This window comes from Brienomyrus brachyistius, chromosome 4 (assembly GCF_023856365.1).
Source record: "Brienomyrus brachyistius isolate T26 chromosome 4, BBRACH_0.4, whole genome shotgun sequence".
NCBI lineage: Eukaryota > Metazoa > Chordata > Actinopteri > Osteoglossiformes > Mormyridae > Brienomyrus > Brienomyrus brachyistius.
In genome coordinates, this window is record NC_064536.1 from 6803321 (window position 1) to 6827002 (window position 23682).

A 23682-nucleotide genomic window follows, 5' to 3' on the forward strand; every position below is an offset into this window, starting at 1 on the left:
GATTTATGTCCTGCCACATTTCACTGGTATAACAATTATTATTATTATTATTATTATTATTATTATTATTATTATTATTATTATATGTGCCCCGCCTCGTGCCCATTGCTTCCGGGATAGGTTCCGGACCCCCTGCGACCCAGTAGGATAAGCGGTTTGGAAAATGGATGGATGGATAATAATAATATAACAAAGCTATAACGTTCTAATAATAATATAACAAAGCTTTCACGAGTATCTCATGTTTACACTTAGTGCTATCTTTAGGTTGTCCACCAGGGGGAGATGTTGGATTGAAACACACTGCATTGAGCGATGTGTATTAATAGAAACGGAGCATCAGGATTGCAGCAGCTTAACCTAGAGCGCCCTCTATCTAACAGAGCAGACGGAATACTGGGAGGGGGCGTGGCCATCCCTGGAGGGACAGTCAGGTGACTGTGGTTGTTTGTGTCAGTTTATTTCGGGATTATACTGCAAGTGTTCTGCTTTTTTGACCCAGTAAATCCAGCCTGACCCTGATACCTGTCCACTAATATTAATATATTAATAATATAGTCTAATATTATTTTTTCCTTTTTTATGTCTCCAGCCTGTGTTGATGCTGTCAGTGCCCAGTGGCACATTCCCCCTTTATCATTAATTAAAATGTTCAAATAAATGAATCCTATAAATCTGATGCATATTACAGCTGGAGATACTTTCGTATCTGACACATGGATCTTATACAGAGTCCTAAAAAACTCAAGATTCTTCACTGGAAGCAGCTCACAGTGCAGGTTAATCACAACACTGGAGACGATAACCTAAAGAACTCATTAACCAGTAGCAGCCCCCAGTCTATGTCATATAAAAACATTCATGCCTATATTGCCCAGGTACGCTTCTAAAACCCCATTCCAAACCCAAAAATCAATCAGCCACTCAGGACCAGCTGAGCTTTATAGCATCGCCAACTGACGAGTCCTTGGGCTGGTAATTAATCACCATGGAAACACAACAGCGTGCCCAAACTCAGTCCAGGGTTGCTGTATCGCTTCCATTTGTTAGTATATGGATGTTTTGAGGGACCTTCTGCATGTTTAAAGCGTTTTCTTCTCTCCCAGTGACCCTGCACTGGCAGAATGTTTGTGAATGATCACGAATGAAATTTTCTGCACATTTTCTAGATGCGGCAAATTCTCCCAAGTATTAACCTTCCCTAGAGCGGGTTTGGGGTACTTTCAGAAAACATTGTTGTAAGAATCCCGTGGGGCCAGTGAAAAGCTGTGGAAACCCAAACGTGACCAGGAGATCATGGTCCTTCTGCTGTGCACCACTGACGTGACACAGACAGTGAGGGGAACCCCGCCCCCCAAGGCCCTCTTTTCTCCAGTTGCCGGGGTATTAAAATGCTAATTTTCCCAATCCACGCACCAAGGTGCACGAACGCATTTCATTTACTACCATTACACAAGCGCAGTAACACCAGCGGACAATGAGAGAATAGAGGTGCCATTTATTTGGAGAAAAACAGGACGAGAATAGATGCATTTACACCAGAAGGAACCCAACGGTATCTGGGGCAGTGATTGGATTACAGGACGGATAGAACAGCACCTGTCATATGTAATCACAGTATTATAGCGTTTCTTTTTACAGTGTCAGTGTGAGAACCGCGTGGGATGTCAGGTACAGTGTCTGAGGTCTAACGTCTGAACTCTGCTCCAATTTAAGCACCAAATCAGAGCCAGCACTCTAGTATAAACACACCCACCCGGGCACAGTGTCTTCTCACCACAAGGAAACAAATCCAAACAAAACACATGTCTCTAAATTGCCCTTAGTAAGCATATCCTGCAGGAGACTGCTATACTCTCCGGGACAACCCCTGTCCTGCGATTCCAGGGCTATCCTCCAGGGGTCACTGGATCCTAACACCGAACTTCACTAAATTTCCACACAAATATAAAGGTTTCAAACCAGGAAACGATGTTAAATAAGTAAATATAATCAAGAAAAAAAACACATCAATAACTATAACATAACATAGGCATCAAAGTACATATATTCATTTAAAATATAGAGCAATAAAAATACATCCATACTGGTTTTAGGCTGTCTGGTTTAAAGGGTTCATGGCACTAGGACTTACAGAATCGCTTCATTTTGGCTGTAAACTTCTAGAGTCTTCTCTGGACAACCTGGGTATAAATGGGAGGGGGGGGGGTCACAGCATATCTGTCTTTTCTGGAATTAAGTGCTTAAAGCCACGTTCTGTATGAGAAGGTGGAGATGCAGGAGATCCAGCCAGATCCGAGGCTGCAGCCACCTATCTGACCTGCTGCTCGGGGCATCCGAGCTGGGAGTGTCTGCGACCCGCCTCGCTGGTATTAAAACTGAACCCAGCACCAGGGGGGGCAGGGAGAGGCAGGGAGAGAGGAAGCAGTGACGTTCAGCAATGGATCTCGTAGGCGACCTGCGTGTCGAACAGCAAGCCCTGGTTCAGGAAGGTCCCATCAGGGTCGGCCTCCTCGCCCTCAGTCACCCCTCGCGGCTGTCCCCCTGCAGCAATCTCTGCCGGCTGGTCCTGGGGGGCCTGCTGTCCATCGGGGAGGACCGGTCGGCTGCGGTTCAGCACGTACATCTCGTGGCCACGTTCGTCGCGGTATTCCTCTAACTGGGCGAAGGTGGTGGGCCCGTCTGAGTAGTCATTGATGTAGAGGACACTCTCCTCTAGGGGGCGCCTGAGGCGCCGCTTCTGCTGGCTGTAGATCATGGCCACCAGCAGCAGGGCAGTGAGGGCCAGCAGGGAGATGCCCACACCGATAGCGGCCTGCGTGGCCACGCCCAGTGCGCCGAAATCCATGCTCTCCAGATCGTAGAGCGACTCTGGGCTCACGCCCCCTGCTGCATAGGAGGAACGAGAGCGATGGCCCCAGTAGGAGGAGGAGGAGGAGGAGGAGGAGGAGGAGGGAGGGGACGTTGCGGAGGACAGGTTGACAGAGAGGTGGAAGGTCACCCTGGCCACTCCCCCTGGGTTGGAGGCCTCGCACTCGTAGCGGCCGGCGTGTGCCACCGTAACGTTGCTAAGGAAGAGCATCCCACTGCCTGTGTCGGGGTCAAAGCGCTCCCCTTCCTCGAAGGACCCACTCGTCCCACCAGCCCCACCAACCCAGCTGGCTGGCTGGGCTGTGGTGACCCCCCCCGGAGCCCCTGCTCCTGGCACCGGGACCTCCTGCACCAGCCCCTGGGGTGTGAGATGTGTGCGGCCCCGCGCCACCTTCCTCCAGCTGACCTGCGGCTGGGGGTAGCCAACGGCCCGGCAGGACACGCGCAGGCTCTCCCCCAGCGGCACCGTCAGCCGGCTGGGCTCCAGTTGCACGCTGGGTGGGATGCACACCAGGCTGCTGGGCGACACCTCGGAGAGGCCGCGGCGTGCCAGGCGCGGGGGCTCGGCGCACACCAGCCGGCGCTCGGCCAAACTCAGCAGCCGCCGGCCCTCCTCGTCCATCCAGCCACGCAGCCAGTGGAGGGCGCAGTCACAGCGCCACGGGTTGTCTGAGGTGGGGGATTGGGGGCATGGGGGAAGAGTGTGGTGGAAGGTTCCGGAAAGAAGAAGGAAGGAAGTGAGAATCAATCAATCAATCAATCTATCTATCTACCAATCTATCTGTCTAGACCCTGTGAGATACAGTAAATGACTAGCCCTGGAGTACACACCCCCTCTGGTAGCACCGCCCCTCACCTGTGATACGCAGAACCTGCAGGCTGACCAAGGGGTGGAGCATGGCCTGGCTTAGGGTACGCAGGCTATTTCTGCTGAGGTCCAGTAGCGCCAGGGAGCCCAGACCCACCATCGCCTGCTCCCCCAGCACCTCCAAGCTGTTCTCCTGCAGATGCAGCTCCTGGAGGCGCTGAAGAAGTGGAGAAGGGTTATGTCATTTTAATTCCAGTCTACCACTGGACCCACTCACTTATGAAACCCCCCCCCCCCCCCCCAGGCTGCTCCTCTATGCTGCCATCCCCCATGCGCCACCTGGAGGCCGCGGAAGGTGAAGTCCTGCAGCCGCGTGATCTGGTTCCCGGCCAGGTAGAGGACACGCAGGTGTGACAGGCCTTCAAGTATGTCGGCGCTCAGCAGGTGGATGCGGTTGCCGTTCAGCGCCAGCTCCAACAGCCGGCCCTGGCTACGGAAGGCGGCCGGCTCCAACACCGAGATGCCATTGTTCTGGAGGTACAGGTACAGCAGACTGCCGAGCTGGGACAGGTCATGCTGATGCACCTGGCCAATGGCGTTGTCCTGAAGGAATACGGTCTGCACGCCGCGGGGGAGGGGCAGATTAGTGCCAGGCGTATATCTGCCTGACCCGCTCACATGTGTTACGGGATGTCCATCAAAATGCAGGCCACACATGACAGGAAATCCAGGGCTACCCAAAGATTTTCTTAAGCAGGGACAGAAGCTGCAAGTGACGCATCCCCGTTCAACCACTAGGGGGCAGAAGGGAGGTTGCTACGCTTTTGTTAAAAGGCATGACAGCGGGGTCGGATCCAAAGATCAGCTTAAATCTACCATGACGCTTTACATTGTTTACATAGTGCCCCCTGTGTGTCTGACATTTAACAACTTAAACAACATCCAAAGTAGCCTAATGACGACTGGTCTCTTTCACAAGGATCAGGCAAGTAAAAGAGGCAGACTGGTGAGCTGCATGGGGGTGGATGTGGCCAGTGGATCGATCCATATGGGTGTCCCTGTGTTAATATTCAAGAAATATAAGCACGTAACCCTCTGACCTAAAGAGTGATAGGTGCTTCATTAGAGGTGAATAGAAGGCGCTGATAAAACGAGTTGGGGTCCCAGGATGAATTAAACATGGGCTCTAAGACGTGATGCACTAAAGCCTGTACTTTGCCAAAGAGCAAATTCTCCTGGCTGGTGCTGGCTGATGTCGCTGACAGACCTCAGTCATGGCTGTAGTGCAATCAAATCCAAAGTGCATAATGAAAGCAGTCGATGCACTTGCATATCCTATAAGCAGACTGAGGAAAATATACTAAATACTGTTCATTCAAATGCTCAGTGGAGTTTTCTAGTTTTACTAGAAACTAGCCCTTGCTTAATTTGAGCTGGCCTGCTCTAGCCTTCTGGCAACTTAGTCAGATTTTTTACACCATCTGATTGGATAATGCTAATCAGAAGTGTGTCCGGACTGTGACTCCTGAGGGGAAGCAAGACTCTGATTGTGCTGCGACACGGGAGCCAGACCTGTGTACTAGATGGTACACCCTCAGGGATGTCACGTAGCCCGATGGAGCCGCACTCCACGGTCAGGCTGTAGCAGCGGCAGCGACTAGGGCAGGCCCGCGCCATCAGGGCCAGGAGACCGAGGAGAAAGAGGGAGATCTGGGGAGGAGCCATGATGGCCAGGCTGGGGTCCTGGGAAGGGAGAGACAGGAAACAGAGAGACAAGATGGGGAAACAGGAAACAGAGAAAGAGGGCAGGAAAATGGAGACAAGGGAAACAGGAGACAGAAACATGGCAGGGAAACAGGAAAAAGAGAGACATGGAGGACAATTGGACACATGGCAGGAAAACCAAGAGGCATGACGGGGAAACAGGGAACAGAGAGGCATGGTGGGGAAACAGGAAACAGAGAGACATGGTAGGGAAACAGGAAACAGGATGGCATGACGGGGAAACAGGGAACAAAGAGGTATGGTGGGGAAAAGGAAACAGAGAGGTATGGTGGGGAAACAGGAAACAGAGGCATGGTGGGAAAACAGGAAGAATAGAGGCATGTCGGGGAAACAGGGAACAGAAAGACATGGTAGGGAAACAGGAAACAGGATGGCATGACGGGGAAACAGGGAACAAAGAGGTATGGTGGGGAAAAGGAAACAGAGAGGTATGGTGGGGAAACAGGAAGAATAGAGGCAAGGCGGGGAAACAGGAAACAGAGGCATGGTGGGAAACAGGGAACAAAGAGGCATGGTGGGAAACAGGGAACAGAGAGGTATGGTGGGAAAACAGGAAACAGAGGCATGGTGGGAAACAGGGAACAGAGAGGTATGGTGGGGAAACAGAGGCATGGTGGGAAAACAGGAAACAAAGAGGCATGGTGGGGAAACAGGAAGAATAGAGGCAAGGCGGGGAAACAGGAAACAGAGGCATGGTGGGAAACAGGGAACAGAGGCATGGTGGGGAAACAGGAAACAGAGATGTGATGGAGGAAATTGGCGAATTAAGGTCACAGACTAGATGTTATGAAAAAGTGTAATTAATATTTCATTGAATGCACTCCATGCAAGGTATATATCAGACACGCACTTTAAAAATTCAAGAAGCCATTACCTGTGTACTCAAGGCTGCTAATTAAGAGCAGGACAGTTACCTGGCTCAGTTGTGTAGGGTAGGGGGAGGAATGGAGTAAAAATGTGGACTGGCCATTGACGTGAGAGATTTGACACTCCCCATGTAGCTGGCCTGCTCTAGCCTGTTGGCAAAGCGTCGCCCCCTACAGACCCGAAGGCAGAAATAGAAGGAGAATCTTCGTGGGACACAGAGCAGATGGAGCAATCTGTCCCCCAGCTCTGGGCCAACAGGACACCCTACACTGCTCCAGGGTCTGTAGACCGTTTAATAATGCACAATAACAGCTGACAGAATCGCAACATACAAACGCCATGGGCACAGAATCTGCTCCACGCAACAGAAATGTCTCTGTATGGTCGGGAGAACCGTCACCAACCATGATCACGGGACAGCGAGGGCGAGATGGACCAAGGTCACCAAAACAGAAAACATCTATATCTGATAAGGTGCTTTCGGATCAGAGAGTGACGGGTGTGTTGGGGTTCTGGATGCTTACAGCTTGGAGGCACGAGGCTCCTTTAATTCAGTAAACATCTGACTGAAGATTCACTGGCGTCTGATAGCTTGATTATCTCTGTTTTGACTCTTGGTGAAGTAAAGAACGCACAGCACTGAGCTTTGAAGACTTTCAAACGCTCTCAGACACGCAAACCTTCCAAACGTGACTGAAAAGGGAGTCTAAGCTGATTCGGGGGGAGGGATGTGTAGCTCAGGCCAATGTGCCTGTGTTCAGAAGGTCATCAGTTTGAATCCCAGGCTCTCTGCTCCAGGGAATGTATGGACTGGCCCTGAGCTCAGACCCCAAGCTTCACTGTCCCACCTATATGTGTGTGTGTGTCTTTAAAGGAGCTTGGTGGAATTTGCAAAAAAAAAAAAAAAAAACAATTTCAATGTATCCTGTTCTTGTACAATTGGAAAATACAGCATCATTTCATTTCAGAGTGCTCTGCTCGACACTGGCTCTACACCCCACAGTGCCTGGCGGGGTATAATCCTGTGAGAAATGAACGGTAACCACTTAAATCACCCTGAAACGTGTCACCCATATAAGGCCCTGTATACTGTGTGCAGAATTATTAGGTGTTTTTTTCCCTTGTATCTTGTCTTTCAACCAATAGTTTCAGTCAAAATTAATCTCCAATTAAGAATGGACTGCTACAAAATGGAGTATGCTCAGTCGGAGTACTTACTGTTTGGAGTAAAGCGGGAAACTGCAGATACTTCCTTGTGCAGAATTATTAAGCAAATTATTATTGCCATTAAAATGGGCCAATAAAGGACCTTACTGAGAACGGGGGAAAAAAAACAATTTAGCCAAGTGCCAGTCAGAGGGAAGCTGAACAATCAAAACTGTTGAACTGCCAGACTTTTAAAATGCAATCACTGGACAATTGAGCGTTTTTTGGCCAACAGCTAGAGAAGATGGAAGACGTGCGTGTAGCAAAGAAGACAGAAATTAACTGCCAAAGATTTGTGCCAAATTAAGGGGGAAACTTACAGAATCACTTTAGAATCAAATGCCACCGTTTTTCAAAACTACAATCTGAATGGAATTTCTGTAAGTACCATGTCAGGGGTGGTCGGTCTTATCCAGAGAGAGCTGCTGGTTATGTGGGTTTCCATTGCAAATCCCTAATTAGATTACTGATGAGAGGATTGGTTGGCTGAAGAGTCCTCACACCTGGGTTTGAGTAGCTGATCTAAAGGTCACCGCCAAAGAGTCTGCATACATAGCATACGAAGATCACAAAGGATGAAACACGACCTCAATCCAGTACGGAGCACAAGCTAAAACATCAAGGATGGGGTCGGACGCGTCTCAAGGCTGATTTCACAAGGTTTTTTTTGTCAACAGATGAGATGAGAGTGACTCCTGCTGGAGCAGATGGACCGGCCAGTGGATGGACACCGTCTTCAAGCACCAACGAGGCGCTGGAGGAGTGATGGTGTGGGCTGCAATTATCAACTGGGCTGCAATTATCAACGATTATGAACTTCTTAGACCTTTCCAACTTGCAGATGGTATAAAAATGAACCACAAAATCTACTGCCAGTTTCTAGAAGACACCTTCTTCAAACGCTGGCACAAGAAGTCAGCAAACTTTCTAAAAGGTTATGATATTCATACAGGACAATGCCCCTTCCCATACATCAAATTTCCATAGATTGGTCAAGAAAGGCTTGAAAGGTGAATGAATTATGACCTGCCCCCCTTCATCGCCTGATTGAACCCCCATTGAGAACTACTCGGCCTTATTAAGGTATGGGATTAACCAATGTAGTAGGCAGTACACTTCTCAGAGCAGCATTAGGGGGGCTGTCCTAGCTGCCTCAGCTAATATAAGACATGATCAAATCAAAAACCTGACTCGTTCAATGGATAACAGGATCAGGATGGTCACTGAGAAGAAAACTTCTATACAGGACATTAAACTTGGAAAAGGTGGATTGTGTAGAACGGCCAATAGTGTGTTAGCCCTAATTTAGATTAAACACTGTTTTTATTATTATTTCTGCTGATGGTGAAGAGAGAAAGGTCCACTTAGCTTCTTATTGGCCAATAATTGTGCACCCTGACAAGTGTTTATCGTTTATTTTTGTTTACGCCAGACTAATGTAACATTTTATCTGAAAAATGAATTTACTAGAAGCAAAAGAAAACTTCAGTTCACCTTTATAATTCTGCTTACAATTACCTAAAGGAAAAGTGTTTGCCTAAATGATTCTGCGCACAGTGTATAAATAAAGGCTCCCAGTGCATTGGTAGTAATGACCCTTGCCCTGGAAGTATGTCTGTTTAAAAATATGAGAGCACCCTTTACAAGTCAAGCCTGTTAAGTTACTGAAGGTTCCACACAGACCGCTGCCTTGGGATAATGCATTTCTGAATGGCTTACATCCATCCATCAGTCCATCGCAGGGCACACACTCACACACACACTGCAACACAGAGTGACCAGTTCACCTAACCACCATGTTATGGGTTATTAAACTTAAGACTTAAATTAACACTAGCAGCCATCTCCCAGCTGAGCCTTTAAAGATAAAAAGAAATAGCACAGACCCCTTGAATCATTTTTTTTTTCTGGGGGGGACCAGAAACACATGAAATGTAAATTTATGGTGGACTTATAAGATGCATAAGTGTTACAAAACATCTGGTATGATAAAGGAGAGAGGGTGAGCCGCAGGAGAAGGACGAGTGGTTTCATACAGACAGGAATGATGTGTGTGCAAAGTGCTGTTATGTAAGCGACCCTGGCTTAATGTCATTCCGCTAGCCAGCCCTTTCAAACTGCCATTAGAGTCATTGCTTCTTCTTTCCTGTAGGGGGCGAGACCACTCTGTCCCAGAGCCTGAACGACCAGCGCTGTAAGCTCCATCAGAAGGATCCCTTGATACAAATCCCAAGTGAAGATCTGTGTGTGGTTAGGAAGCCCATCCGTGACTGTTATCCTTGGCCGGCTGCTACCAGGAAGCTGTAAGACTATTTAGAGCCTCAGGGAGAGGTCAAAGGTCAATGGGCTGAATCATGTGACCAACCTGGCAGACCGCCACCTGTGCGACACACAGAGAAACAGATGAAGATGTGTAACGAGAAACATAGTTGTTTGCATTAATTGATGCTGGTTTTTTTTTGGCACAATAGTCACATTGGAGAGCGACAGTGTCAGTACTGTAACATCAGTGTTCGAGGGCTGGGGATCTGAGTATCTCTTCCAGTCTGTGTGGAGCTTGTATTCTCTCACGGTTTGTTCACACAGTCACAGACCTGCAAGTAAACTAACAGGAGCGAGTGCCGAAAGGTTATGCTTGTATGTGTCCTGCAATGGACTGCCATCTTGTTCAGGGTGTACCCCAGCTTTGGGGTCTGTGCAGCCGGGGACAGGCACCAGGCACCCTGCAACCCTGTCCAGGACACGAAGAATGTATTGTGGCGTCAGGCGGACCGAGGCATCGCGGGAGAAGAGAAAGACACGGACACTCGCTTGCCGGGGAGAACACGCTCTTTATTGGTAGTCCTCAAAAGGACTACGTCGGGCAACGAGCACCAAGCCAATTACGCATAGGAAACACAAGGTTGTCAGACGCTGAAGTGTAAGATACACAGGGTGGGAGATTTACATAAGCTAATTACACACGAGGATCGCACAGGGTTCACATAAGACACGGGCAAATACACACACGCGCCAATAAGGAAATTTAACCATTAACGACAACAACAATACAAGGACTATTTGCAACTTGCACGTGGGGCATGCTGGGACAAGTACCCCGGCGGTGCTACACTGGCCCCTCCTCAGAGGTCGACTGTCCCGGCGACCACCACCCCCAGTCCCCACCTCAGTTCTGATGCGAGTCCCAGGGGTCTCCGCAGGTCGCTTCCCTCGTGCTGGCATGGCTAGCTGCTGGCCGGTGCTGGCATATCGGATCTCTGCCAGCACTGACCCTTCTACCGCGCCATAAGGGGATCCAGAACAGCTTCCAGGGGGTCTATGCCCAGTGACTCCCACAGCCAGGCTCCTTTCTCCAGCAACAGCCAGCACACGGGGCTGCTGGAGGCTTGCGGCGGTGCGGCATCCTCCTGGCCCCGATCCACCTTCCTACCCCGCTTAGGGCCCAGGTGCTGTGGGGCAGGCAGGTTCTGCCATGGGGCCTCCTGCTTGCAGAGTCGTACGGCAGCTCCCGCTCTGGGTGCGTTTCCCAAATAACGATGGAAGTTTAGCATTAACGATGCATCATACTATTGTAGTTCAAACTAACCAACATCCGAAGTATGACTGTTTCCCAAAACCGTCGTACCACGTTAGTTCGTTGGGATCACTGTAGTTCAAACTACAAAGGTTCCTGCGCTGATTGGTCTGACTCGGCAAGTCGTGCGCAGAAACTAACAAACTTTATATCAATGGTTTAACTTTCACAGCGGGTGGTGTAGAAAAACTCGCGAACTGTGTAATATCATATAAATATATAATAATCATATATATGTATGTATATATCATCAATTTATTGTGTCAGTCACATAACACCAATAATATGAAAAACTCAGAAATAGCAATAGCGGCAAAAAAATGAGACGCTTCTTGGAGTGGTGAACAGAAGAACGTTTAGCTATGACACTGCATTTTGTGAAAGACGCTCCATCTGTAATTACGTTGACTGCAGTTCATTGTGTTTCAATCACACAATGAACACTTACAAATTCCTAGTAATTACATTTCTTACTTACATGGTGGCTATACCCTTCTTAGACTTAATTTTCCACCATCGCTGACGTATTTACCCGGCACTAAGCTTCTAACTACAGCTCAAGAAGTGTAGTTTGAATTACACAACTTGACAGTGTTTGCGAAAGTTCGTTCGAACTATGGTTTTGGGAAACACCTGCGGCGTTTAACGATGCATCGTACTACGTAAGTTCGCAGTGTCGCTACCTCCGTAGTTCGAACTATGGTTTCGGGAAACACCTGCGTCGTAGTTACATAGTTCGAACCACGCAAGTTGCTAACACAGTTAGCAACTATGGTTTTGGGAAACGCACCCCTGGTTGAGCCGCCAGCTCACCGCGCTCCTGGACTAGCTGGCCTCCAGTGCACGGCATGCCTCTACTTGGCCATGGAGCGTGACCTCCGCTTCTTACAGCCCCCAGTGTTCCTCAGCCAGCTGGGCCTCCAAGCCACGACACACCTCCTCCCGGCTGAGCGGCGCCGTTTCGTGACCCTGTAATGATGCCTCCGCTGCCTCCGCCAAGCACCACTGGCGGTCGTGCTCCTTCTCCCAGCTGGCCAACTCACCGCGGAGCTGCCCCATCTCCTGCCGCTCCTGCTCCACGGACTCCATCAGCCGCTCCCGGTCTTGGTGGTCCCGCTCCCGCTGCTCGTCAAGCTCATCCCACTGTCCGTCGTCCCACTCCCGGCTGTGGCAGCCTCCGCCGGTTGTGCTCGCAGCCGGAGTTGTGCCGCGGCTTCTTGTCACTGACGAGCAAGGAGCCCTTGATGGCCAGTGAGTGGCTTGAGTCTGCTGTGGTGCCCGCCCTCCTCGGTCGCCAATGTCGTCTTCGCTGAGGTTTTGGCGGGCAGGCAGGAGCGGCTTTAGGGCGCACTGCGCGGTTCCGGTGTGTCCGGGATGGAGTGGGTGGTGCCTCTTTTTCCCCGGCGTCCTCTGCTCATTTGCCGGAGGCTCCAGTGCCAGCTTCCAGGCAGTGGAGAGCCTGGTGCTCTGTTCTCCCACAGCCCCAGCAGAGGAGCTTCTCGTCCCTCGTGGGGTGCCGGCGCTTCTTTGCCACCTCGAGGTCTACCAGGCTGGAGCAAACTTGCCAGATGATGGTGATCAGTGTTCGCTCCAGCCTGACCAACAGGATCACTTCTGAGATTCCACTTCTGACACCGATGCATCACCGGAGCAGAGAAAAACACGGACACTCGTTTGCAGGAAGGAACACGCTGTTTATTGGTAGTGCTGGAAAAGACTATATCAAGTCCCCACCGAGTACCGAACCAGTAACATACCGGAAGCACAAGGCTGTCAGATGACAAACTGTAAGAACCATACACGGTGGGAGATTTACGTAAGCTAAATTTTACACATGAGGAACAAACAGGATTCACACAATACACGGGCAAACACAAACGCGCCAATAAAGAAATATAACCACTAACAACAACAATACAAGTGCTATTTACAACTTGCACGCGGGGGATGCTGGGACAAGCGCCACGCCGGTGCTACAGTATGTATATATGGCTGGATGGATGGATGCATTGATGAGTGTCTTTCTGCTGCTTAATACTTAAAAAATATGGATAATCATTGTTTTATTGACAAAGGAACTGCTACAACACTGTGGAAGATTTAGGAGAAATAAGAACATCTTGCATCTTTATTTTTATTTCATTGTATTTTATAAGATCACAACAAACTAACAACTACTTAATTCAGATTGCAACCTTTGTTTCGAGATTCTGGGCCAGGGGTTGTTAATTTGAGCAAATGTAAAGAAGGCAACAATCAACGAACCAGTCTCCCAGGTCCCCTGGAAACTGCACTCAGTGCTCACACACACACACACACACACACACACACACACACACACACACACACACACACACACATATCTGATCATGTCCGTTACACATTCATCAAGTACAGCTGATGTGCCGCTTGCACATCAAGACTTACCTTACCAAGTGCCTGTTTACAGACTTAAAGTTGCAAAAAGTTCAAATTTATTACACGTCACATATTCACGAAAGCCTTTCCCTTTACAGATTACGAGATAAATTACACTTTAATAACATATAAATATATTTGAAAAACACCGCAACACGATGATTGATGTCAGTAAATGCACATCACGGGCATCCATAATCCATCTTTTTTTTCATTATTAAGTCAATTATTTCGGTTTCCAACATACAGTGTTGTACTTGTGTTTGGAGGGGAGGGGCGAACGGCGCTATAAAGTGAAAATGCGCTTAGTTAAATGTCATATTCGTGATATTAAAGCGGCGACACGTTACCCACCTGTCAGTGAAGCAGACGGCCGATCCTCTTCTCAATCCTGGTAAAGGGGATAAAAGGGGGCCGATCGCTCAGATCCATGCAGCCTGGGCTGGGAAGAGGAACAGAAACAGACCTCCTCCGGTTGTATTTTCCATCCGGTTTAACGGATCGTAATCCCGATGAATGACACGAAATAACGCGAAATCGCGGCGCTAAACTGACTGTAGGCAGCGGACTGTCATCAGATCGTGGGGCAGGCGGCGCTTTATTCGCCTCATCTCCTTCCCGCAGACCTCCCTCATCATGTGCCGTCCCACTCTCCTCCTTCACCCACCCCGGTCTCTCCTCTCCCGTCCTAAACCCCGTTAAACACCGTCTCCAACCAGCAGTCTTCAACACATATCGTCGTACGTCCTATATAACGTATTTTTAACGGCTGTTTTCTAATCCGATTTATGAATTTTCCAACTAGGTGGCACATTTTATTCTTGTGTAATTATTACACAGACATTTTCGTGTTGTCCCACTTCGTGTGGCTTCCTCCCGTTATCATGTGGGTCTGCCCCTTACAATTAATTTTAAACACGATTGTAGGTTTTAGTCGCTAATCGTTCATTCATATTTGTAAGGAAAATGCTGAAATGCAAACACGGGGTAACCAAGGAAAAAACCTACAAATCACAGACACGTTAATTTTGTTTTTTTTTTATATAAACTGGAACTCCCTTGTGATTCTGGTAAGTTACCGTTTACCTGCCTTTCTAGAATTGTTCGCAAATAAGTTCAGTCAAGGGCAAAACCGTTTTCCCCTGAAATTCCAATCAACAAAACAAAGACATGAGTTCTTATTGCCAAGGATTTTTCAGTTGGCGGTTTGTGGATCATCAGTGTTCATTGGACTGTTGCTTTCTTAGGGAGTGTTTAAACAGATGCTCAAGGCCAGCCACAAAAAGATTTGTCATTGCAATGTACTATGTAATTCTTTGCCCCCCAGCTCGGGGGCCCAGGGAATTGCCTGTCCTGTAGCTATGCTTCAGGTGACACATACCTTTAACTTTGTAATTCAAGAGTCAAACGTGTACCGTAGTCAGGAGCAATAGCTTGAGCTAAATATCCATCCATCCATCCATCTTCCAACTACTCATCTAACCTATTCCAGGAAGCTCAGAGCAGAATACTAAGAATGATTCAGAAACTCGGATCACCACGGGAGGAAACTGGAGTACTAGGAAGAACCCTGTACTGCACAGGTACGACACGCGGGCAGACAACACGGATGGAGATGGGATTCGAACCTCTAACCCTGGATGTGTGAGACTGGGCTAAACAAAGACATCAAAAGAGCATTAAGATGGTATTAAGTGTATAATCACCCTCTAGTTTCCATGTGCCTCAGCTGTGAAGTTGTATTTTATTGCTGTTTCCCTGGGAATCTAATTTGATGGCAAGAAATAAACATCATGTCATAAAAACTGACATTGACTGAACTGAGTAGAATCCATAAGAAGTGCAGGAAGGGACCCTGTCTAATTATCTGCCTTTCTCAAAGAGCACATGACACTTGAGTGACCCTTGGGAGCTGGTGTGAATGTTAATTGGACTTTAATGCAGAACATGAGGAGATTAGAGGAAGTGGATCTGCTCTTGGAAGATCATATCCCATAATCCCACAGTGCTCCTCAGGCTCTCCAGACTACTGCTGTGGGCACCATGGTGACACTGGTGACAAGACTCCAGGGCAGGACCTAGGCAACCTTCAGTTTTAATCTAGTTGTGGCCATAATGAGTCTTCAAACTTTTTCTGACTGTGCCATCACTTAAACAGTTTCATTCAATAATTGCATTAATGGTGAGTTATGAAAGATTTAATGTCAAGTAAAATACCTTCTGAAATCGAGAACTCTTAAGTTGTGTGATGGAGATCATTTTCCAAGGCTGGGGGAAGAAATTCTGCCTTTCTAAGGTGTCCATCTTAAAGAAATGATCTCATGGTGTCAGGCAGAATGAATTAACATGGACCCTGTACTTCACGTCACCATGGCAATAGGAGATCCTTTTCATTTGTATTCTTCTGATGGGTGATCTGACGTCTTCATTGCTCTCATCATATCCTTGGTTCCTCTCGCTCTGACGGTTCTCTTAATGGGAACGTGAGCCACATCACACTCTTACTGTACGCAAAGAAGCCTCTTCAGGAGTTCATGCCGGCTCTGATTAGTGTAATTTAGGTCAGGCGGGTTGTGGGGGTGAGCTGGGGAGCCCTCAGCAAACAGGAGGCCTGTGTGGAGCGTTAGACTCCAAGCCTGCACATGCACACCCACCGCCGGTCAACCCATTAGGCGCCATAGGTGGCTGACTATGGCGCCATTTTCGGGGGCAGACTGACTTAGCAAGCCAATTTCACTTTGTTTCAGACAGGGGGCGCCACACGGGCTTCGACTGATATGACACACACACTCACACAGAAGATGCAGCTGCAGTTACATACAGAGGATCAGCTGTTACGGGATGAGAGTACGGAGAAGAAGAGGACATGTCGATAAGGGGCGCGCTTTCCGGAGGGTCTCGACAGGAACAACCAGGCTTTAACACTGGTTTTTTTTGCTACTAAATTCTCTATTAATGTCTGGTATTCTATCTGAAGTGGAGATAGAAAGAGAGAGACACGACTTTGAGGGGTTCACAGTGCAGTAGGAAAGGGGAGAAGAGCCATTTTTGGCAGAATTCTGCTCTTTCACTCTAGGTCCATCAGCAACTGTCTCTAAAAGGGACTTCAAAATGTAGCTGATTGGACAGATGGATATTTCACCGGATCAAATACTAGTTTACTCAAAGGTCCAACAGTGCTTCCTTTCAGGCTTCAGGCTCTTTTCTTTAGCCACAATAGCGGCTGCTGTGCCTGAAAAGTTCTTAGCATTTATGGAGATATGGGAGGGATTAAGCAAATTATCTGCTCACTCCCCCCACCCAGCAACCAATGAGAAGACGGCTGTTAAATAGGATGAGCATCACCATCCAGAGGGTGGGAGGAGAATCAGTACCAGGCTCATGCACAAACTCACGCTCACAAACACGCACACACCGAAGGGGATTCATAAACAGGAGAATACAGACTCAGACACACACCACTGAGTACAGACAGAGATACACACACAGACACATGCAAAAACACATACATTATTATTGTCATTATTGTCAAGAGACCCAGGGGGTCTCTTGCAGATTCCCACCTCATCTGGTATTACCTGCATTTTTGCGACTGTTGGTACATAAACCACTCCGGTTGATCTCTGGGCCTGATGAGAGCGTGGAGTCAGTCTGAGAATGTGCCACACAAGCCCTGAATCTGAACTGTGCCGGGCTAGTCCTGCCCCACAGCTGCCTCGTGCCTCCATGTTGCCCCCTGTGGGCCACAAACAGTCACAATACTAAATATTAAATAAAGCCTTCTGACTCCAGTTTTTAAAACATATGAGTGGGGGCTGGGGGGGGGGGGGAGAAGGACTTTTTGAGTGGGACCCAAGAAAAGAAAAAACTCAGCCCTGCTCACACATCCCCACTCACTGTGGAGGCAGTACGCTTTTACCAACGGACCTCTAAACATCGTGATACTACAGAGGCATGCCTTGAATTTCCTCCTACTGCTGGATCCATCTCTTTCAGAAGCCTTTCCCAGGGGATGCAAAATGCCTTCCTATTTACAATAGGATCACAGAGATCCCACTGGTATGAAATATGGCCTCTTGTCTTACATACAGCCTTCAGGCAAGGACAGTGACCTGTTTGTTTGGATTCAGCTTGTCCTTGATGCATTTCACAGCTAAACGCCACAATTAGCTTGGATGAATGAGTCTTTTGCCCCTGATTGCCTGGGATCCGATGTGCAAGGATGGACTGTGAATGGATGGATGACTTAAGGGGCTACAAGCTTTTAAAGCCACACCCATCTAGAGAAAGTACAATCAGCATACTTCAAGGTGACAGGTGAGACGAAACAGGACCAGGGGAAACTATATATCTGAAAGATTTTCTGCTTAAATGAAAACTCTCATCCAGTTATACCACGTATTTCCCCATATCTGCTTTATATCACCTGACACCAAGAGACCTGGAATAGAACACAGATGATTCGAAATTATTAAATGCTCACATGACCAAATTACAGGAAGGTGGAAAAAAAAACTCAACATCTAAGAACATGGAATTAAGAGGATGGATTGAAGGCAGGTTAGAGATGGGGCATGTTTCCGAATTGAATGTTCCATCGAATTTTTAAGGTGGATCTGATGTTTGTCTGCAGATGTTTGTGTTATCAAAAGATCTCCAGTGATGCATCAATGAGATCATAGCCAGGAGCAAGACCCTAAGGCATGCAGCAGATGTACAGAGAAATTAGGGGGGGGGCATTCTCTCTCTTTCTCACTCACACTCACACACACACACACACACCTCTGATCCTGAATCCACATTCAAACCAGTTATTTGATTACGGTGCATTTTCAGAGAATCTACCTGATAACTACCTTACTGGCCACAGGGTAGGATTTAAAGAAGTCCAGCTTTTCCCTCAGCTGAATAAAAATACGATTATTGCCTTTCTACGTCTGGCTAGCGTTCTACTTCGGGCGCTTTACTAGAAACGGAGATGGGGCGCCATCTAGTGTCATGTCAACTGTAAGTAAGCTAAATAATTAATATGGATAAGTTGTCATGAACTAGGACGTTCTGGCGCGAGGGTGGGGTTATTGTGCAGGCGGGGAAAGGAGGTGATGAGCCACTGTCAGCTCACAGGAACACAGGAGATTATTGACGTAACTGAAAACACTGGGAACACTATAAAACAAACGGACCACGAGGGGTCAGAAAGCAAAATAGGAAAATCAACAACTAACTACAAAAGGTCAGGGCAAGAGGGAGCAGGCAGGGAACAAAATACAAAAATTAAACAACATAGAGGAGCTTCTAACATTCTTAAACATACCTACTGAAATGCACGTGGAATACAAGAAGGACCCACCAGGGAACTGGACTAAAGTGGGAACATATATACAGAACCTGAAACAAGTTACAAAACACCGGAACTAGAAAACTGATACGAATAAAACATTAAAGAACAAAATCTACAAAAATACAAATACGGAGGAGGCAGGATTTTTTCTAACACAAAACAGAGGGGTTTAGTGACTGCACACTCAGCTCAGTGAGCCATGCGGCAGTCTGGAGAGCAGGGGAAATACACTAAGGCAGGGGTCTCCAACTCCGGTCCTGGAGAGCTACTATCCAGTAGGTTTTCTATCCTACCTGGCTTCTGATGAGCCACACCTGTTCCTGGTATTTACCCGAGCACAGGTGTGACTCATCCGAAGCCGGGTAGGATAGAAAACCTACTGGACAGTAGCTCTCCCGGACCGGAGTCGGAGACCCCTGCACTAAGGACTTTGACAATGAGGACAGGATGGCCAGCGACACCTGCTGGCCAAATGGGGAGAAGACACAAAAGACTCGATGGGTGCTAACCCTGACAGGCTGGTCATAAAGTTATCCGTTATCTCTGGTAACTAGTGAATAAACGAGATCACTTACACGTTAAGCAGTAAGTTTTAGTTCAACAATCTGGAAATATATGACGGTCCATGCTGTGTGACTGTGTCTATAATGCTAGATTTGACTATCATTATTATTATTATTATTATTATTATTATTAATAATAATAATAATAATAATAATAATAATAATAATAACAATATGAATTTATTACACACACACACATATATATTTATGAAATACTACATTTTTAGAAATGAGGGCGGCATGGTGACCAGTGATTAGCACTTTTGCCTCCTGGGGGGGATTATGACCATGGAGTGCCCCTGGGCAACAGCACATATGACGTCAGAGATAAACGGAGCTGATTGATGGCTACCAAAATTCAGAAATGCTTCTCAGTGAGTGGCATATTAAAAGAACAGTATTCGCTCATATTAAATATATCAGTTATTAAATCGCATTAACCTGTTAAAAGACAGTTATGGATGGGACCCGTGTTTGTGTGTGTGTGTGTGTGTGTGTGTGTGTGTGTGTGTGTTGTTGGAGTTTGACTCCGCCGAGTCCGTTGATGAGGAAAGAGATGCACACTGGAGGCGAAGGATGGCTGTAAGTCAGCTCTCTGTTTATTCGCTGCTCAGATTGATCCTGGAGCCAGTCTATAGGCACAGCAGTACATACCAAGGAAGCTCAAACTCTGTTGTCTGTGTCTGGCTTATACAGCCCGTTCGGGCATTTTGACATTTGCTGTTCGTTGGTACCCACACCCACCCTTTTGTCTTATCTTTTTGCAGCATCAGTGACCCCCTCCCTTGTTAGGCCCATCATGTCAAGCATAAGCATCATGTCACCGTGACCCTGTTAATACACCTTCTGCTTTTTCGATTACACCATAGTCTAGGGCGATGCCCCCTCCCCTTGCCTGCAAGTTGGTTCCCATTTTTAGTGTGACAAAGGTTAGCCCCCCTCAGTGTGTGTGTGTGTGTGTGTGTGTGTGTGTGTGTGTGTGTGTGTGTGTGTGTGCCTTGAGATGGGTTGGCACCACATCCCGAGCTATTCCCAGTGTTGCTCCCATAACTTTAGGGATAGGCACCGGACCAGCACCCCGCCCCGATTCCGCAAAAGTATAGAAAATGGATAGACGGATAACAACACTTGCTTTTCACGTTGAAAGGACACAGTGTAGCGGTCAATACACATTCCGCGTCAGTAGGTGGTGCTACAGAGACTCACCGGCGTCGGGATATTAGGATGATGTGCCGAAGAAGGAGGCTTGCGGCAACCGGACCGGCAGACGGGATCAAAGGAGCGTGTGAGTTGGTTTGGGGAAGCTTGTGTGTACAACTCTATAAAGCTCCGCTCGGATGATTATTATCTTACTATAATTATATCATCATCTTTATATTATCGTTTTATATCATTTTTATCACCTCGACCATTTCTGAGCTCAGGTGCTGAATCACTGTCCGCGTAGTCTATGCGAATTTCAGAATCTAGTTTCAGAATTTTCTTCCTAATTTTCCGGTACCGGTAATCGCTCGGAAGCGTAATCCGGCGAGTTGCAGTGTGTCTGTCGGGTTGCCAGCGCTGCGATCCGTACATGCCAGGCTTTCGGATATATGTTCTGACAATTTCGGCGTTCTGTCATTCAATCATATCCACCAAATCGTCCCTCCGATTGCTATTGCGCATGTGCACTTGCCATCTACTTGATTTTCGTTTCTATATCTTGCAGGAATTATAAACATCGTATATTTCGCACAAGCCTTTATGATTAACTTATTTTTTCCCCAACGCATTGTATAACGTCTTATTACTGTTCATTGAATAATTTACTGTTAAACTCTGCCTTTTATTATATTGATACTTTTAGTAATAAAGGTCACTTTGTGCTTGAACTGCCAGAACTGCCATAGTTTTTATGGTTATAGTGAATTTAACTTTTTAAGCCGTTTATACGGAGACAGATTACTGTTACCAGTTATTTTCTGTTTCTTAAAATACACGTCATATGTTTATATAGGTAATTCGTGCTACTAAAATATCCGACCCATTACGTATTGAACTGGTAGCATGTTCTAATACGGTAGTGTGATTCGATCGATATGAGTATTAGTAAGCGCTACGGTAGCATCCTGGGACGCATGCGGTACCGGTGCGTCATGCGCGTAGAAGGAAATGGTTACCGGGCCGGATCTCGGCTACACGGGAAATAGACCTTTTTTTTTGCCCCCCATTGATTAGAAGAGAAGATTTGAGGGGAGATCTGGCCTAAAACGTCGCACAAGACACAGTGCCAGCGTGTACACTGGCGTAGGAACCGGCGGACAGGATGCGTACCCCGGATATTTAATTTGGCTTCTTTCGTGTCACCTACAAATAAACCTTTATCTTAATATTAAGTCGCGTCCCACCCCTCCGCCCTTCGGTGTGTCAGACATTACTACGCATGATCTGACGTTTCCCTTTTACCTTCATTCTCTAGGCGTGTGCTTGCGCGTGAGAATCCACTTCTTGCTATGCGTTATAATTATATCGCGCTTTAACTCTTAACCGTTACCGCGTACAGCTGTTAGCACGTGCCGTAACGCCAGGGACACCACGTTAATGCCCACCCGGTCTCCCTTTCAGATCAATGCTGCTGTGGGTGCTGTCCGGACTCCTGCTGCTCTTCTGCAGCCTGGATGTCTGGTACTTCCTCCGGGGGGCTGTAACGGTGCTTCGCGCCTGGCTCCAAGGTCCCGTCTGGGACATCCTGGCCGAGCAGAGTGTTCGGAGCCGGGTGCTTCTCCAGGATGTCGACTTCATGGGCCACATGAACAACGGCAGGTACCTGCGGGAGTGTGACTTTGCCCGGTTTGCCCACTACACGCGGAACGGCCTCATGAAGGGCACGCGGGCGCTGGGGGCCAACATGGTAGTGGGGGCCTCCACCATCCGCTACCGGCGCTCCCTGAGACTGGGGGAGGCTTTCGAGCTGCGCAGCCGCATTGTGAGCTGGGACGACAAGGCCTTCTTTGTGGAGCAGCGGTTCGTCTCCTGCGCAGACGGCTTCGTCGCCGCAGTCATGTTCTGTAGGCAGAACGTCCTGCGCAGCAGCCCAGACAAGGTCCTGCAGTTCCTGTGCAAGAGGAAGGTGAGAGGCTCTGGAGGGCCACCAGGTCCCAGGTTTGAACCTGCATCTCGCTGACCCCTGCGTGTGCCTGTCTGTGCAGGTGGAGTGTCCAGAGGTCCCAGAAGACCTGCAGCACTGGATCAACTACATCAAAGCCAGCAGCGAGGTCCTGAGAGTGGAGAACGACCAGGAAAAGAGCAAATGAAGGGAGACAGGCTGGGGGATGTGTCTGCCTAATATTTACTGTAGCTAAACACACCCATGACCAGAATCTGTTATTACTCATCTGGAAGTTTGAGGCAGAGTCAAGAAACCATAGCTAAAGAAGAAAAAATACATTAAAAAGAGAAAATATCACAACAGCTCCATAATGCACTGCATGATGAAGAAATCAGCTCTAATACTGCATGTCCAGGTGGGGGTTAATTGATTTTTCTAATAAGATGAACCCAAGTACTGCAGAGCCACCAATGTCCGTTTGATATAAACGCATATCTGTCCGTAAGGTGCTACAGATTTGTGACCCTGCTTAACGTTCAGCTGTAGCTACACAGATTTATTTTTAGAAGCCGAAGTTGGACTGTAAGTGTGATGCCAAAGAATTACCCACAAAACACTCTGCCAGCGGTACTGTACTGAATGGTTGAGGGACCACTGGCTGGGGGGGAAACTGGACCCGTTTTGTACGCACTGAACCCAGAAAAAGCGCTACATTGCGTCTGAGTATTATTCTAAACAAATGGATATTAAATTAAGGAGTAAAGGGAAAATTCTTATGTTTATGTACTGTCAATAACCCTGCAAGTTGATTCTTTGAATGCGGAGGGTCTGTTCAATGCATATATTTGTATTTTAATTTGAGCGCACATTTGAAGACCATCGAATGAATTGTGTGTTATTTAAAGCTTATTGGAGTCTATTGTTGGTTTCATCACCACTAATTCAATGCAGCATCACAAAGACACTTACAGCGAGCCCCAGCCCGAGAGCTGTCAGATTTTACACAAACAGTTAAAGATTGGTCACGACCAAAGAGGAGATGCCCACAAAGATACTGAAAGCTTCAAAATAAAGCTTTTAAAAGCTGGACAATGGTCACAAGTTTAAGTGCTCATTGTGAATTCATGACACCGTGAATATTTGATGTGAACACAATATGGC

General features: G+C 47.6%; 2 protein-coding genes across 8 annotated transcripts; one reads left to right on the forward strand and one right to left on the reverse strand.

Moving 5' to 3' along the window:
• Positions 1-1478: 1478 nt before the first annotated feature.
• lrrc24 (leucine rich repeat containing 24) lies at positions 1479-22029 on the reverse strand. Of its 7 annotated transcripts, none has more exons than XM_049012088.1 (8): positions 21879-22029; positions 17108-17265; positions 13884-13971; positions 6379-6501; positions 5252-5422; positions 4019-4297; positions 3728-3896; positions 1479-3540 (listed from the first exon to the last, which is right to left on the reverse strand). In XM_049012088.1, exons 5-8 carry the CDS (start codon positions 5402-5404, stop codon positions 2435-2437), a joined length of 1707 nt encoding a protein of 568 aa, XP_048868045.1. In that variant the 5' UTR covers positions 5405-5422; positions 6379-6501; positions 13884-13971; positions 17108-17265; positions 21879-22029; the 3' UTR covers positions 1479-2434. The 7 variants fall into 7 exon arrangements, with proteins under 7 accessions (XP_048868045.1, XP_048868048.1, XP_048868047.1 ...); XM_049012091.1 differs by lacking the exon at positions 21879-22029 and adding an exon at positions 20640-20874; XM_049012090.1 differs by lacking the exons at positions 17108-17265; positions 21879-22029 and adding an exon at positions 14616-15402.
• Positions 20589-23430, forward strand: LOC125740648 (protein THEM6-like). Its single transcript, XM_049012103.1, has 3 exons — positions 20589-20718; positions 22038-22542; positions 22622-23430. The coding sequence occupies exons 2-3, from the start codon at positions 22042-22044 to the stop codon at positions 22724-22726; spliced, it is 606 nt and encodes a 201-aa protein (XP_048868060.1). The 5' UTR covers positions 20589-20718; positions 22038-22041; the 3' UTR covers positions 22727-23430.
• The last annotated feature ends 252 nt before the right edge of the window (positions 23431-23682 follow it).